The 15,336-nt window shown below is 42.7% G+C and overlaps 1 protein-coding gene across 1 annotated transcript in view; it reads right to left on the bottom strand.

The window, feature by feature from the left end:
* Positions 1 to 15,336, bottom strand: part of LOC139392248 (unconventional myosin-Ig-like) — a 72,636-nt gene that overhangs the window by 35,850 nt on the left and 21,450 nt on the right. Inside the window, exons 13-18 of the mRNA XM_071140096.1 lie at positions 11,348 to 11,422; positions 10,487 to 10,619; positions 7,364 to 7,530; positions 6,836 to 7,043; positions 3,996 to 4,219; positions 2,972 to 3,116 (exon numbers count right to left, since the gene is read on the bottom strand). Of these exons, the coding sequence (XP_070996197.1) occupies positions 2,972 to 3,116; positions 3,996 to 4,219; positions 6,836 to 7,043; positions 7,364 to 7,530; positions 10,487 to 10,619; positions 11,348 to 11,422 (952 nt within the window). The remainder of the gene's footprint in view (positions 1 to 2,971; positions 3,117 to 3,995; positions 4,220 to 6,835; positions 7,044 to 7,363; positions 7,531 to 10,486; positions 10,620 to 11,347; positions 11,423 to 15,336) is intronic.

Genomic DNA, 15,336 nt, shown 5'->3' on the forward strand with positions numbered 1-15,336 from the left:
ATAGGGCAGCGCACAATTGGCCCAGCGTCATCCAGGTTTGGCTGGTGTAGGCCGTCATTGTAAATAAGAATTTGTTCTAATTCTTAACTGACTTGCCTAGTTAAAGGTTCCATTTTTAAAAATTCAGGAACTCCCCATCTCCCCATGTAATAGTCAGGGTGAGTGGGGAGAGTCTATTCACCTTATTTACGAACATGGAAACAAAACAATGTCCGAAACGTTCTGTTTTGTGGAGAACTTCCGTTGAAATTGAGGTGAATAGGGATACGCCTGGTGCCCACATTGATGACGTACAGTAAGTCGTGCAGCTGAGTGGAGAGCAACAGATTGGATTCAGTCAGTCGTCCTGATGATGAGCCATTCCCAGCTATTTAGTTTATGCTGGCTATCTGGCAACAACAGCAGAATGGCGCTAGTTAAAACGTGTAAAGGGAAGTGATGTTTCTTTCAATGGGCCAGGGAGAAAGAACTTGCAGTATTGGTCACCATCTAGATGTCACCATGACATGCCAATTAGCTAACGTAATGACAAGCGAATGACCAGTACAACGTTGTTGTATTGAGGTGCTTCCTAATTCCCACTGTTGCTTCCCACTGGGCAGCTGTATCACATGTTGCTGGCGGTAGATACGTGGCCAATTTGTTCCATCCCACATAATTATATTTAGAGTAGGATAGCAGACCACAAGAGAAATAACTTATAATATTGGTATTTGGTAGTATAGTAACCATCTGGATGTCACCGTGATACAGTCTACTGCTCAATAGGGAGAGTTTGCACTGCAAGCCGGCAACACAACAACACGGGGCACAGTGTGTCCTTCGCTCTCACTCGCGGACTGCTGACCACCACTGTCCTGCAATAAGGAGAGGGAAGTAGCGAAGTAGCTCCATTTGTCCCCACTCAACTCTCGTTGCGAGACATTTGTCATACATTTTGGGCACCAGGCATCCATACAGTGCTTTGCGAAAGTATTCGGCCCCCTTGAACTTTGCGACCTTTTGCCACATTTCAGGCTTCAAACATAAAGATAGAAAACTGTATTTTTTTGTGAAGAATCAACAACAAGTGGGACACAATCATGAAGTGGAACGACATTTATTGGATATTTCAAACTTTTTAACAAATCAAAAACTGAAAAATTGGGCGTGCAAAATTATTCAGCCCCTTTACTTTCAGTGCAGCAAACTCTCTCCAGAAGTTCAGTGAGGATCTCTGAATGATCCAATGTTGACCTAAATGACTAATGATGATAAATACAATCCACCTGTGTGTAATCAAGTCTCCGTATAAATGCACCTACACTGTGATAGTCTCAGAGGTCCGTTAAAAGCGCAGAGAGCATCATGAAGAACAAGGAACACACCAGGCAGGTCCGAGATACTGTTGTGAAGAAGTTTAAAGCCGGATTTGGATACAAAAAGATTTCCCAAGCTTTAAACATCCCAAGGAGCACTGTGCAAGCGATAATATTGAAATGGAAGGAGTATCAGACCACTGTAAATCTACCAAGACCTGGCCGTCCCTCTAAACTTTCAGCTCATACAAGGAGAAGACTGATCAGAGATGCAGCCAAGAGGCCCATGATCACTCTGGATGAACTGCAGAGATCTACAGCTGAGGTGGGAGACTCTGTCCATAGGACAACAATCAGTCGTATATTGCACAAATCTGGCCTTTATGGAAGAGTGGCAAGAAGAAAGCCATTTCTTAAAGACATCCATAAAAAGTGTCGTTTAAAGTTTGCCACAAGCCACCTGGGAGACACACCAAACATGTGGAAGAAGGTGCTCTGGTCAGATGAAACCAAAATTGAACTTTCTGGCAACAATGCAAAACGTTATGTTTGGCGTAAAAGCAACACAGCTGAACACACCATCCCCACTGTCAAACATGGTGGTGGCAGCATCATGGTTTGGGCCTGATTTTCTTCAGCAGGGACAGGGAAGATGGTTAAAATTGATGGGAAGATGGATGGAGCCAAATACAGGACCATTCTGGAAGAAAACCTGATGGAGTCTGCAAAAGACCTGAGACTGGGACGGAGATTTGTCTTCCAACAAGACAATGATCCAAAACATAAAGCAAAATCTACAATGGAATGGTTCAAAAATTAACATATCCAGGTGTTAGAATGGCCAAGTCAAAGTCCAGACCTGAATCCAATCGAGAATCTGTGGAAAGAACTGAAAACTGCTGTTCACAAATGCTCTCCATCCAACCTCACTGAGCTCGAGCTGTTTTGCAAGGAGGAATGGGAAAAAAATTCAGTCTCTCGATGTGCAAAACTGATAGAGACATACCCCAAGCGACTTACAGCTGTAATCGCAGCAAAAGGTGGCGCTACAAAGTATTAACTTAAGGGGGCTGAATAATTTTGCACGCCCAATTTTTCAGTTTTTGATTTGTTAAAAAAGTTTGAAATATCCAATAAATGTCGTTCCACTTCATGATTGTGTCCCACTTGTTGTTGATTCTTCACAAAAAAATACAGTTTTATATCTTTATGTTTGAAGCCTGAAATGTGGCAAAAGGTCGCAAAGTTCAAGGGGGCCGAATACTTTCGCAAGGCACTGTATATCCTCTCCCGGGTGAGTGTGTGTATGATGTTGTATTGGTGTTTCAATGTACAGTGCCATCTAGATTTCTTTTACAGAATTGTACTTGTGGCCAACCTATGGGGACAGAATATGAACGTTGCAAAAAGTTGTCGTGAAAGTTGCCTTCTCCATCTTCCGTGACACAGATACTAATTTAATTTTCACATTTTACTGTTTGTTGAAATACTATAAACAAGGTATGATGATAGGAAGACGTGAGGATGTTAGCCAACTGTTCAATTACAATTCAAACCCTTGCCCCTATTCTCTGGCCACCTGTAGATATGAGAGGATTGGATAGATGGAAGCAAAATGCTGGAAGGAGGAGCTAGGAGGTCATTCGACATACAGCTAACGTGTTGTGACTCACGTTAGACAGGTAGTCCCTCTCCCAGGGTCGGCCACAGCCCCAGTCCTTCCTCTCCCCACTCAGAGCCCCCAGAGCAGCCACCTTGGCCCTCACCTCCCCCATGTCAGACGGAGGGATGTTCTTCACTATCTGCCTGGCACGCCACCTGGGAACAAACATGTATAACAGAGAATACATCAAAGACGTTGCAGAAAAAAGTGCTGTCATTCATTCTTAGCCACACTCTGATAAGATAAGATAAAAAATAACCCGTGTGTATAGGCCTGAAATGAACAGTAACTACATTTTATAGTGAAGAAAGAGCATGTGCCGTGCCCTTCGGCCCATTAAGATAATTACAGACTTCCTTACTGTAGTTACCAAAATATACACGACCGTTCAAAAGTTTGGGATCACTTAGAAATGTCCTTGTTTTTTAAAAGAAAAGCAACAAAAAAAGTAAATTAAAATAACATCAAATTGATCAGAAATACAGTGTAGACGTTTCTAAGTGACCCCAAACATATATAAACCAATGAACGAACAAAGCCATTGATCACGTGACACCATTCATTCTTATTTTAAGACTCAATAGCGCATTTAAGCCAAATGAAGTCGGTTAATATGGAGGCTCATGGAGACATCCAGGAAGTGACGTTGCAGGCTAGCTCTGTGCTGCCCCCTCCCATTGAGTAACACCAAATTAAAGGCAGACCGAGGTACTGCAGCCTGCCAATAGCAACTAAAAGATCCTTAAAATATCTTCTGTGTATGATTGAAAAATAATCGGTTCAAGGACATACATCTGGTGTATTAGAAGCAATTATTGGTACCATGATTGTCTTCTAAACATATTTTTATTTACACGAAGATTGCCAGTTTTCCATTCACTATAATGGAGGATGCTGTTTCTACTAACAATGCCTGCAGTACGGCGGTCGGCCTTGAACTTCGTAGCTTCAATGAGAGGGGGCAGTCGTTTTCCCCTGATATAAATGCATGCACATTCTATTTCTCGTTGTGGTAACTATGGGGGCTGACTGACCTGCGATGGAGCTGTTGAGTGATGCTGTCGAACTGTGCGAGTGCTGCCGGCGGCGTGGGCCACTCCACACTCTTCCCATAGTCAGCCATGTTGCGTACGTTGGTGAAACGTCGTTCTACCTCCCAGAAGTGGGCCTTGACCTTGTAGCGCTTGTAGCAGCCCATGATGGCATAGATGGCACGCATTCGCTGGCACCTCATCCTCGCCAGTGCCCCGCGCCATACCTGTGGGAGGGAGAGAGAGAGCGAAAGAGAGAGTGAGGGATGGAGAGAAAGTGAGAGAGTGAGAGTGGGAGAGAGAGATGGAGCACAGCAAAATCCAGTGTTAAAATCAATACTGTCAGTGTTGTTCCAGTGTCTATACGGGTCCACACTTTTCAGTGGGCACTCAAATGAAGTAGCAAGTTAGGAAAATACTAATAAAAGGTGAAACAAAGGAGGAAGACGAAGAAAGACAGGTAGACTAGTTGTCAAATCAAATTCTGCAAAGCAAATTTGCCAGTGTTGATTTAGTTGTTAAATTCACTCTGTAAGAGTGAAATTGACACCCAGTGGTGTAAATGAAACCCCAGTGTTGGTGTTAATAACCAGAGTTATTGTTTTACACTTTGGAGAGTAAAACAGTCCCATAAAAACCACACCCATCCTTATCATATTTCCCAGAATGCTCTATTGTAAAATATATTCTTTAGGATTGTTTTTAATATCTCTGTATTTGCATGTACATTGATTGATTAATCTTATGCTACACAACTATAAATAACATACATTTTTCTAAACTAATCCAATCAGTTGGTTAGATTTATTGCACCCATTACTGAAATGGTTGTTCCAGTTTAATTGGTTTAAGGAGTCTTCTTATCAACTTTCCTAACCTTGGCATTCATTCTGAATGCAGGTTGCAGGTGAATAAAAATCCCAACTGTTGGATATCATAACTCTGTCTGAAATCCAATATGAATTACACATCACTTTACAAGCCAGCATAATGTGACAAGGTGTTTCCTAACAGCACAGTGTGAAGATTAAACTTGGCCATCAAAGGAAAGCCTAATGATATAAGTATTGTATTTTCATAGAGTTCTATTTTAATGATAACATTTGCCTAGGTACTCACTTAATGAAAGCCACAGGTCTTTAAAATGAAAGAATTCAATAACCATATCTCTGTCAATAACAAATACAGTCATGGGTGGTAACTCTACAATTCACTCGAAAAGAAAAGGCACCCTGGGAAATGTGCAAATCAGGCTTTAGACCATACAGCGTTAAAACAACACCCCAAAATGATTTACTGTAACACGACAGGTGTTAATTTCTTACACTGAGAAAGTGTAACAGCGTTAGCAGTTAGTGAGTCCAGTTTACTCTAAATCACGTGTTATGTTTTACACTGTAAGTGTTGCGTATCACTCTACAGTAGAGCTATACAAACATCACAATCAAGTTCATTTGAACACTTTAAAAGTTAAATGGGGAACACTGCAACAGAGTTAAATCTTTAACTCTTTCAAAGGTGTTATTTTAACACCAGTTCAGCAGGGCTCACATGTTCACTGAAAATAGTGTACATTTAACTCTATGAGTTAAATGTACACCATTGATTTTTCTGTGTGGGACAAATCAATGTCTGTCCAGAGACTGTCTGGGTTAGACTCCTGCTGAGTTCCAGACAAAGTTCTGTTCCAGTTAGAGAGGCTTAGCTGCAGATAGATTCATCCGGGTTACGTCCCAAATTGCAACATATTCCCTATATAGTGCATTACTTTTGACCAGAGCCTATACGGTGTAGTACACTATATATCAATAGGGTATTATTTGGGACGCAATCCCTGAATTGGGTCAGAGAGAAAAGCAGGGCATTTAATTCACAATCACAGAGCAAGAAGAAGAGAATAATTAATGAAATGTAATGTAACGATGGCTCTGATCGCATTCATTATCCCAATTATTGTATCAGAGTGATCTCCATTTGACTCAGCAGATGAATCACACTGAGTTGAATATAACACATCCCAAATGGCACCCAATTCCCTATTTTGTGCTAAGGGCGCTGGTTAAAAAAAGTAGTGCACTACAAAGGTAGAGGATGCCATTTGGGACTCAAGCTGTGACTGGGAGCCAGATCATCATCAAGCTGGAGACAAATTAAAAGCTTTTCTTTTAAAGGGGCAATCTGCAGTTGCAACATCCATTTTTGGACTTGTAAATTAATGATATTGTACCCATTGATTCTTTAAGAATATAACTTATAAATACCGAATTAGCTTAGTTCAACTGCCATACCCCATCAGAACTTAAAATATAAGTTTGTTTTACATGTAAGTAAAAATATCGTTGATGGTCAGTCCTTGCATCCATAGGTCTTTCTATGAATATGAGAGTGGTTACATTTCTCCAGCCCCATCCCTCAGCTTTTTACTGAAGCAGAGGCTTTATTATTGTTTCAACTGCAGATTGCCCCTTTAAATGCAGAGGTCTTAATGAGATGTGGATGCTGCTGTGTGATTCACATTCTGACACGCAAGCTGTCGATGGGGTTTTAATTAGGACTAGCTGCCAATGCCATGGGTCCTTGGACAATTAAATGCATCTATGTCTGTTTTCATACATACATGGATAATTTGGTCTATGAAAGTAACAGGAAATATAAATTCAGGATAAATGCCATAGAATTATGTGTGGAGTATCTGAACGCGGCGGTTTGTTCATTAAAACCAAACAGGAGAAAATTTACATTTGGCAAGACAGATATATACCATTTTCTTCCCATTGATTGAACACAACCCAGTTTGTGAACTTTTACTATCAGTACAGCATCTGGCCACTAGGGGTCCCTACCTTCTGTAGGAACAGCACCAGGATGGGGATGAGCGCAGCTCTCTCCTGCTCCAGCGTGAAAAGGGACCGAGGTGTTCGCACAAACAGCTTGGTGTGTCCATACGCCACGTCGTCCTGGAAACCGTGCTGCGTAACGATAGCCTCCACTGCCTCTCTGTCTGTCTCCATCAGGTGATTGGGCCAGGTGTACTCACACGTCATCTTATACCTACAGTACACACAGGAGGGAAAACGAAGAGTTCAAGATACAGGCAGTTGTGCTAAACATGACAATGAGTGACAAGGAGTTGGTATGATAGAACAAACAGAGTGGCACTGAGGCTAGGATTGGACATTGGACAGATTTAAATTCCTCTGTTTTACACATGGTTGAACACAGTCATATAGAGCTTGTTATTCACATGAATACTGTGGCAGAATGTTATTAAAATCATGGACAATGACTCTAATTGCTGAGAAATGACTCATTCTTAATGTAAAGCTTTCACCCCAATGACGTTAGACCTCAGGGTGTGCATGACCTCTGACCTCTGTAGGAAGCGTGCGTAGGGCTGGCGGTAGGCGAACCCTGCCCTCCGCACCCTGACGTTCTCCAGCAGGCCCAGGTACGCCACCTGGTGTTGGCATCGGGCGTCGTCAAACAGCACGGGAGACTTCATCTCATTGGGCTTGATGCAGCGCACATAGTATGGCTCCTACAATACAATACACAAACTCATTAACAGCATAGTTATATACTGTGTAGTACAGTCTCACATAGTACCTCTCCTGTAATACACAGAATAATACACAGTCAATAAGTATGCCTCCTAGAATACAACACACAGAATCCTCTAATATAATACTGTACTACTACAATACACAACACAGTCGTATACTGTGCAGTAACACATAGTGCGGCTCTTACAATACAGCGAACACAGTCACAGTCCAACAGGATACAATACACTGTCATAGATGCAGTAAAGAGGTCAATGGAACGCAGACCGCAGGGGATAGAAGAAGGACGCCGGATTGGCGCACATTCAACAAATCTGATCTAACAAAGTGGATATTGCTCGAATCCATCATGATTGATGTACTGTAACAGATCCACAATGTGGTTACTGAAGTCCGCTTTCGATATTTTGGGCTGTTTTCGCTGCATAACATTTAGAAGTTGTCCCTTTTCATGTTATGAAGGAGTGACTGCTAAATGATAACTCCCCTTTGTATAAGCTGGTAGCATAGCTAGCATACAGACATCAGTGGTGGTAGTCAAAGTTGTTTTAAACTGTAACGCAGTTGCTTGGTGACGATGACATGAACATGTATTGTGGTTGACATCCATACAATCATTATACTCAGATTCTTACCTCAACATAGTGTGAAATACACATATAAACAATAGCTTAAATATTCAGTAGGCAAATTTTGCTTGAGGGCAACGAGGAGATTCAGGATCTTCTACGCATTTCCATTGTTTTGGTCGAGTTCCATTGACCTCTTTACCGCATCTATGTACTGTATAGGAGATACTGTAACCACATAGTACCGCGCTCACAATACAGAGAGTAGTGGAACAGTCAAATACTGTGTATTACTATAGTATCACATAGTACAGCTCCTGTAATAGACAGAATAACCTATACTGGTCATAATAGTGGTAAGAGTCCAAAAGCAATATAGTGACAAACATTAGAAATACTTATTTTGCCCAAGTTGGTTCTGTAGACAACTTGGCATGGACCAGACTGTACAGAACTCAGTGGAACATAGCCATCCCAAAGAGGACTGAATCTGCCTTGTACAATCATGCAGAAATACATCCAAGCCTATTGGAATATCAATGCATTGTTAAAGTCTAGCTCGGCCAAACTCACAGTGTCTGTCCTACAGAAAGAGACTATTAAACTCCTAAAACAACATAATACTAAAGTTTTTAAAGTGCACAGATAGTGGTAGCATGCCAATTAGTAACCTATTCCCTATAAAGTGCACTACTTTTGACCAGAGCCATGTGAGGCTCTGGTCAAAGTAGTGCACTATGTAGGAAATAGGGTGCCATTTGGGACACAGAGAGTGTGTCCTTGTGCTACCTCTGTGTGCCAGACAGGAGCTTGCTGGGACACATTAAGGGACACATCTTCTTGTCAAGGGAATGGGCATGTTGTGTGTTCCAAATGGCACTCTATTTCCATTGAAGAACACAACTTTTGACCAGGGCTCATAGTTCGCTATATAGGGAATAGGGTGCCATTTGGGATGCACGATGCTTTGTTCTCTCTGTTCTTAGTGTTCTGTGGTCTGTCTCTCATTCACTGCCCCCTGCAGGATGAATACAGTTGAACAGAGCACACACACACACACACACACACACACACACACACACACACACACACACACACACACACTCACACCAGCACAACAATTTTAGCTCAGACTTGAGAAAGGAGGCAGTTAGACTGGGAGGGGTACAACGAGGAGAAGAGAGGCGGTAGGTCAGATTGGGTACAGGTGTCCCCCTGGGACTAACAATCAGGGCATCCAGTCCTTCAACATGACCTAAAAACTGTCCCCAATGTGTCCATCCCATCCCCCCACCATACACACTGGCCTAGCCCATCCTCACAGAGAAGCACTGAAGCACAAGTCGGTCATCTCAAAATAACAGCAGGAAACGTCACATCTCAGTCAGGGTTACAGGGAGACATATCACCTCATGTAGAAACAGATTCCTCATGTGCTGTAAGACATGCTTTATCACTCATATGTCTAAAACGTTGCATATACTGTAGATATGGCACAGGTCTGTGTGAGATACAGGATATTACATCACATATACTGTAGATATGGCACAGGTCTGTGTGGGATACAGGATATTACATCACATATACTGTAGATATGGCACAGGTCTGTGTGGGATACAGGATATTACATCACATATACTGTAGATATGGCACAGGTCTGTGTGGAATACAGGATATTACATCACACATACTGTAGATATGGCACAGGTCTGTGTGGAATACAGGACCAGTCTTGTCTGTGCAGCAGACTGCCATCTCATTAATGTAGTGGTGGTATGTCTTGTGTCCAGGCATTTTCTCACAGGACAGATAGATAGACTAGACCCCCTAGGAAGAGGCTTGTAGGACCACAGGCAGCCGGGTGGAAACCGTACCAGGCTGTGTTTTGGGGTATTTTTGTGTGTGTGTGTGTGTCTCAGTAATAATCCCTGCAGTTTGTCAGTATCTGACTGACCTTTCAAAAACAGACATTGTTATCTCTCTGACAACGTTATCCATATTTCTAGGAGCTGGTTGATTCGTCCAGCTGTTAGAAACACAGGTGTGGCTAGTGCAGAATGTCCAGAGGACGATGATGACAGAGAGATTAAGCTCATGTTAGATAAAAAGCATAGAGAGTGACGGACGAGTGGCCTTGATTTGACAGCCGTTGCCAAGCAACACGGATGCATATTATTTTGCCAAAAAGTTGGGAGAGAAGTAGGAGTGGGACTAACATTAAACCTACCAAGCACACCAGAGTCACCATGAACAGAATGAAGGTGTGAACTTTTATCGCTATGAGAAGTTGCCCATGTGTCTGTTTTGGTCACATAAGCAACCAGTATACAATACAACCAGTCTGCAATCAACCACCACTGACCTTGCAGCCCAGTTTATCCACAAGGGCCACAATGGAGTTCTTGAAGAGGGTGGCTGCAGTCAGGGGTCGTTTAGTGACCTCTGTGATGCTCAGCTGACCATCTGGCCACATCTCCTTCAGCACAGGGTTGGAACTACAGAACGAGAGAGAGAAGCGAGAGAGAGATGGAGAGAGAGGTGGAAGGAGGTTATAAAAGTGAACACAGGCTCAAATGTAAGAGTTTAAAGAGAGTTTGAACAGCTGAAGGAGATATGAAGTAGGATTAAGTAGTCTAGGAGAGAAGAGGAGAGCAGAGGGTACTGTAAGGACAGGATTAAGTAGTCTAGGAGAGAAGAGGAGAGCAGAGGGTATTGTAAGGACAGGATTAAGTAGTGTAGAAGAGGAGAGCAGAGGGTACTGTAAGGATAGGATTAAGTAGTCTAGGAGAGAAGAGGAGAGCAGAGGGTACTGTAAGGACAGGATTAAGTAGTCTAGGAGAGAAGAGGAGAGCAGAGGGTACTGTAAGGACAGGATGAAGTAGTCTAGGATAGAAGAGGAGAGCAGAGGGTACTGTAAGGACAGGATTAAGTAGTCTAGGATAGAAGAGGAGAGCAGAGGGTACTGTAAGGACAGGATTAAGTAGTCTAGGAGAGAAGAGGAGTGCAGAGGGTACTGTAAGGACAGGATGAAGTAGTCTAGGAGAGAAGAGGAGAGCAGAGGGTACTGTAAGGACAGGATGAAGTAGTCTAGGAGAGAAGAGGAGAGCAGAGGGTACTGTAAGGACAGGATTAAGTAGTCTAGGAGAGAAGAGGAGAGCAGAGGGTATTGTAAGGACAGGATTAAGTAGTCTAGGAGAGAAGAGGAGAGCAGAGGGTGAGACACCTGTTATACATGAGCCGCTTGAAATCTTGGAAGAGTGGGTCCTTGTTCTTGTCCAAAAAGCCCTCGACGGAATATCTGAAATAGAGAGAGAGACGGACAGAGGTTATAGAAACTAACACAGCCTAAAATGTACAAGAGACCCCCCCCCCCGCAAGAACATGAATTGAAGTGACAAGTCGAGAAAAGCCTGAAAGGTGCTATAAAAATGACAGTACATGAGTTCTGAAACTGCAACCATAAGTGAAGTAACACAGACAGTACATTAGAGTCAGTCCTAAACTCTTTCCTAATGGGAGACTATGATGGATCCCTAATGGCACCCTATTACCTTAGTACTATACTACTTTTGACCAGGGCACGTAGGGTTCTAGTCAAAAGTGGTGCACTACATGGGGAATAGGGTGCCATTGAGAATGTATGCTATATTACTAGCGCAATCCCTTCTACACAAATAGAACAGTACTCTCTCAAGTGAGTCAAGGAGTCCTCAGGCAGAAGCTTATAATAATAGTTACGGAGCTTAGTGGATTGAGTAAACTCCCCGAGAGCTTACATTTAAGAAACAGGAGGGGATAAAAACTGAGTTCAACCACATCAACAACATGTTTTATGATATTATGCACCACTTTGTGGTACTAGTTACTATTAAAAAATACACAATATGTCTGCATGGGGCAACCTGATTACATTAAATAGAAAATAGAACAATGAATTAACTTTATTAATTGTTTAGAACTAAATGAGGTAAATTGAGTTGAAACTTTGCCGAAGTGATATCTCGTGGCATGCTGCTTCACTGGATTAGAGACCCAGATGTGAAAGGCTAAACCCTTAAATACACACACACACACACACACACACACACACACACACACACACACACACACACACACACACACACACACACACACACACACACACACACACACACACACACACACACACACACAAACATAAACTCATGCATACACAAGAACTCTCTCTCTCTCTCTCAAACACACACACGCACGCACACACAAGCGTGCAGGTACATACTCATGCATACACAAGAACTCGCTCTCTCTCTCAAACACACACGCGCATGCACACACAAGCGTGCAGGTACATACTCATGCATACACAAGAACTCGCTCTCTCTCTCAAACACACACGCGCATGCACACACAAGCGTGCAGGTACATACTCATGTATACACAAGAACTTGCTCTCTCACTCTCTTTTTCAAACACACAGAGACACACCCCTGCCACACACAGATATGGCACTGTGAAAGAATGTTCTGTCTCTCCATGACTGTCACATCTGGACAGAGAGGCAGATGAAGAGCTTGTGTTAGTATGACAGATGTGCTCCTGAGGCTGATGGAGGCTCTGTGTGTGTGTGTGTGTGTGTGTGTGTGTGTGTGTGTGTGTGTGTGTGTGTGTGTGTGTGTGTGTGTGTGTGTGTGTGTGTGTGTGTGTGTGTGTGTGTGTGTGTGTGTGTGTGTGTGTGTGTGTGTGTGTGTGTTGTTGTTGTTGTGTCGACACCACCTGACCGGATTCCAGGAACCTCTCTAGAGAGAAGAACACACCATGTGTTCCAAATGAAACCCTATTCCCTATATAGTGCACTACTTTTGATCAGGCGCTGGTCAAAAGTAAAGCCCTACGTAGGGAATAGGATGCCATTTGGAAGGCAGACACATACAGGGCCAGTGCAGATGCTACAAGGACAGGACAGACAGGATGACACAGGGAGGAAAAGCAGCTATCGAGAAGATGAAGGATGATTCAGGGTATATATGAGCATTTCCCAAACTCTCTGTTTTTCCCTAACACTACAGAGCTGATTCTGATGATCAAAGCTTGATACAGTGCATTGCGAAAGTATTCGGCCCCCTTGAACTTTGCGACCTTTTGCCACATTTCAGGCTTCAAACATAAAGATATAAAACTGTATTTTTTGAAATGGAAGGAGTATCAGACCACTGCAAATCTACCAAGACCTGGCCGTCCCTCTAAACTTTCAGCTCATACAAGGAGAAGACTGATCAGAGATGCAGCCAAGAGGCCCATGATCACTCTGGATGAACTGCAGAGATCTACAGCTGAGGTGGGAGACTCTGTCCATAGGACAACAATCAGTTGTATATTGCACAAATCTGGCCTTTATGGAAGAGTGGCAAGAAGAAAGCCATTTCTTAAAGATATCCATAAAAAGTGTTGTTTAAAGTTTGCCACAAGCCACCTGGGAGACACACCAAACATGTGGAAGAAGGTGCTCTGGTCAGATGAAACCAAAATTGAACTTTTTGGCAACAATGCAAGACGTTATGTTTGGCGTAAAAGCAACACAGCTCATCACCCTGAACACACCATCCCCACTGTCAAACATGGTGGTGGCAGCATCATGGTTTGGGCCTGCTTTTCTTCAGCAGGGACAGGGAAGATGGTTAAAATTGATGGGAAGATGGATGGAGCCAAATACAGGACCATTCTGGAAGAAAACCTGATGGAGTCTGCAAAAGACCTGAGACTGGGACGGAGATTTGTCTTCCAACAAGACAATGATCCAAAACATAAAGCAAAATCTACAATGGAATGGTTCAAAAATAAACATATCCAGGTGTTAGAATGGCCAAGTCAAAGTCCAGACCTGAATCCAATCGAGAATCTGTGGAAAGAACTGAAAACTGCTGTTCACAAATGCTCTCCATCCAACCTCACTGAGCTCGAGCTGTTTTGCAAGGAGGAATGGGAAAAAAATTCAGTCTCTCGATGTGCAAAACTGATAGAGACATACCCCAAGCGACTTACAGCTGTAATCGCAGCAAAAGGTGGTGCTACAAAGTATTAACTTAAGGGGGCTGAATAATTTTGCACGCCCAATTTTTCAGTTTTTGATTTGTTAAAAAAGTTTGAAATATCCAATAAATGTCGTTCCACTTCATGATTGTGTCCCACTTGTTGTTGATTCTTCACAAAAAAATACAGTTTTATATCTTTATGTTTGAAGCCTGAAATGTGGCAAAAGGTCGCAAAGTTCAAGGGGGCCGAATACTTTCGCAATGCACTGTAATTAGTTGATATGAGTTAACTGTGTAGTGTTAGGGCAAAAACCAAAACGTGCACCCCTTGAGGTCCCGAGGACTGAGTTTGGGAAACCCTGGTATATACTGTATTGTACAGGTAACTGCCAAAATGAAGGAAACACCAACATAAAGTGTTTTAATAGGGCATTGGGCAACAACAACAATATACTTTGTATCCCTCATTTACTCAAGTGTTTCCAAAAATATAAACGCAACATGCAACAATTTCAAAGATTTTACTGAGTTAACACACACATTTCTTCACACAGGGTCGTGGGGTTAGACAGGGATGCAGCTTAAGCCCCACCCTCTTCAACATATATATCAACGAATTGGCGCGGGCACTAGAAAAGTCTGCAGCACCCGACCTCACCCTGCTAGAATCCGAAGTCAAATGTCTGCTGTTTGGTGATGATCTGGTGCTTCTGTCACTAACCAAGGAGGGCCTACAGCAGCACCTATATCTTATGCACAGATTCTGTCAGACCTGGGCCCTGACAGTAAATCTCAGTAAGACCAAAATAATGGTGTTCCAAAAAAGGTCCAGTCACCAGGACCACAAATACAAATTCCATCTAGACACTGTTGCCCTAGAGCACACAAAAAACTATACATACCTTGGCCTAAACATCAGCGCCACAGGTAACTTCCACAAAGCTATGAACGATCTGAGAGACAAGGCAAGAAGGGCATTCTATGCCATCAAAAGGAACATAAATTTCAACATACCAATTAGGATTTGGCTAAAAATACTTGAATCAGTCATAGAGCCCATTGTCCTTTATGGTTGTGAGGTCTGGGGTCCGCTCACCAACCAAGACTTCACAAAATGGGACAAACACCAAATTGAGACTCTGCACGCAGAATTCTGCAAAAATATCCTCCGTGTACAACGTAGAACACCAAATAATGCATGCAG

The sequence above is a fragment of the Oncorhynchus clarkii genome, chromosome 32 (assembly GCF_045791955.1).
Source record: "Oncorhynchus clarkii lewisi isolate Uvic-CL-2024 chromosome 32, UVic_Ocla_1.0, whole genome shotgun sequence".
NCBI lineage: Eukaryota > Metazoa > Chordata > Actinopteri > Salmoniformes > Salmonidae > Oncorhynchus > Oncorhynchus clarkii.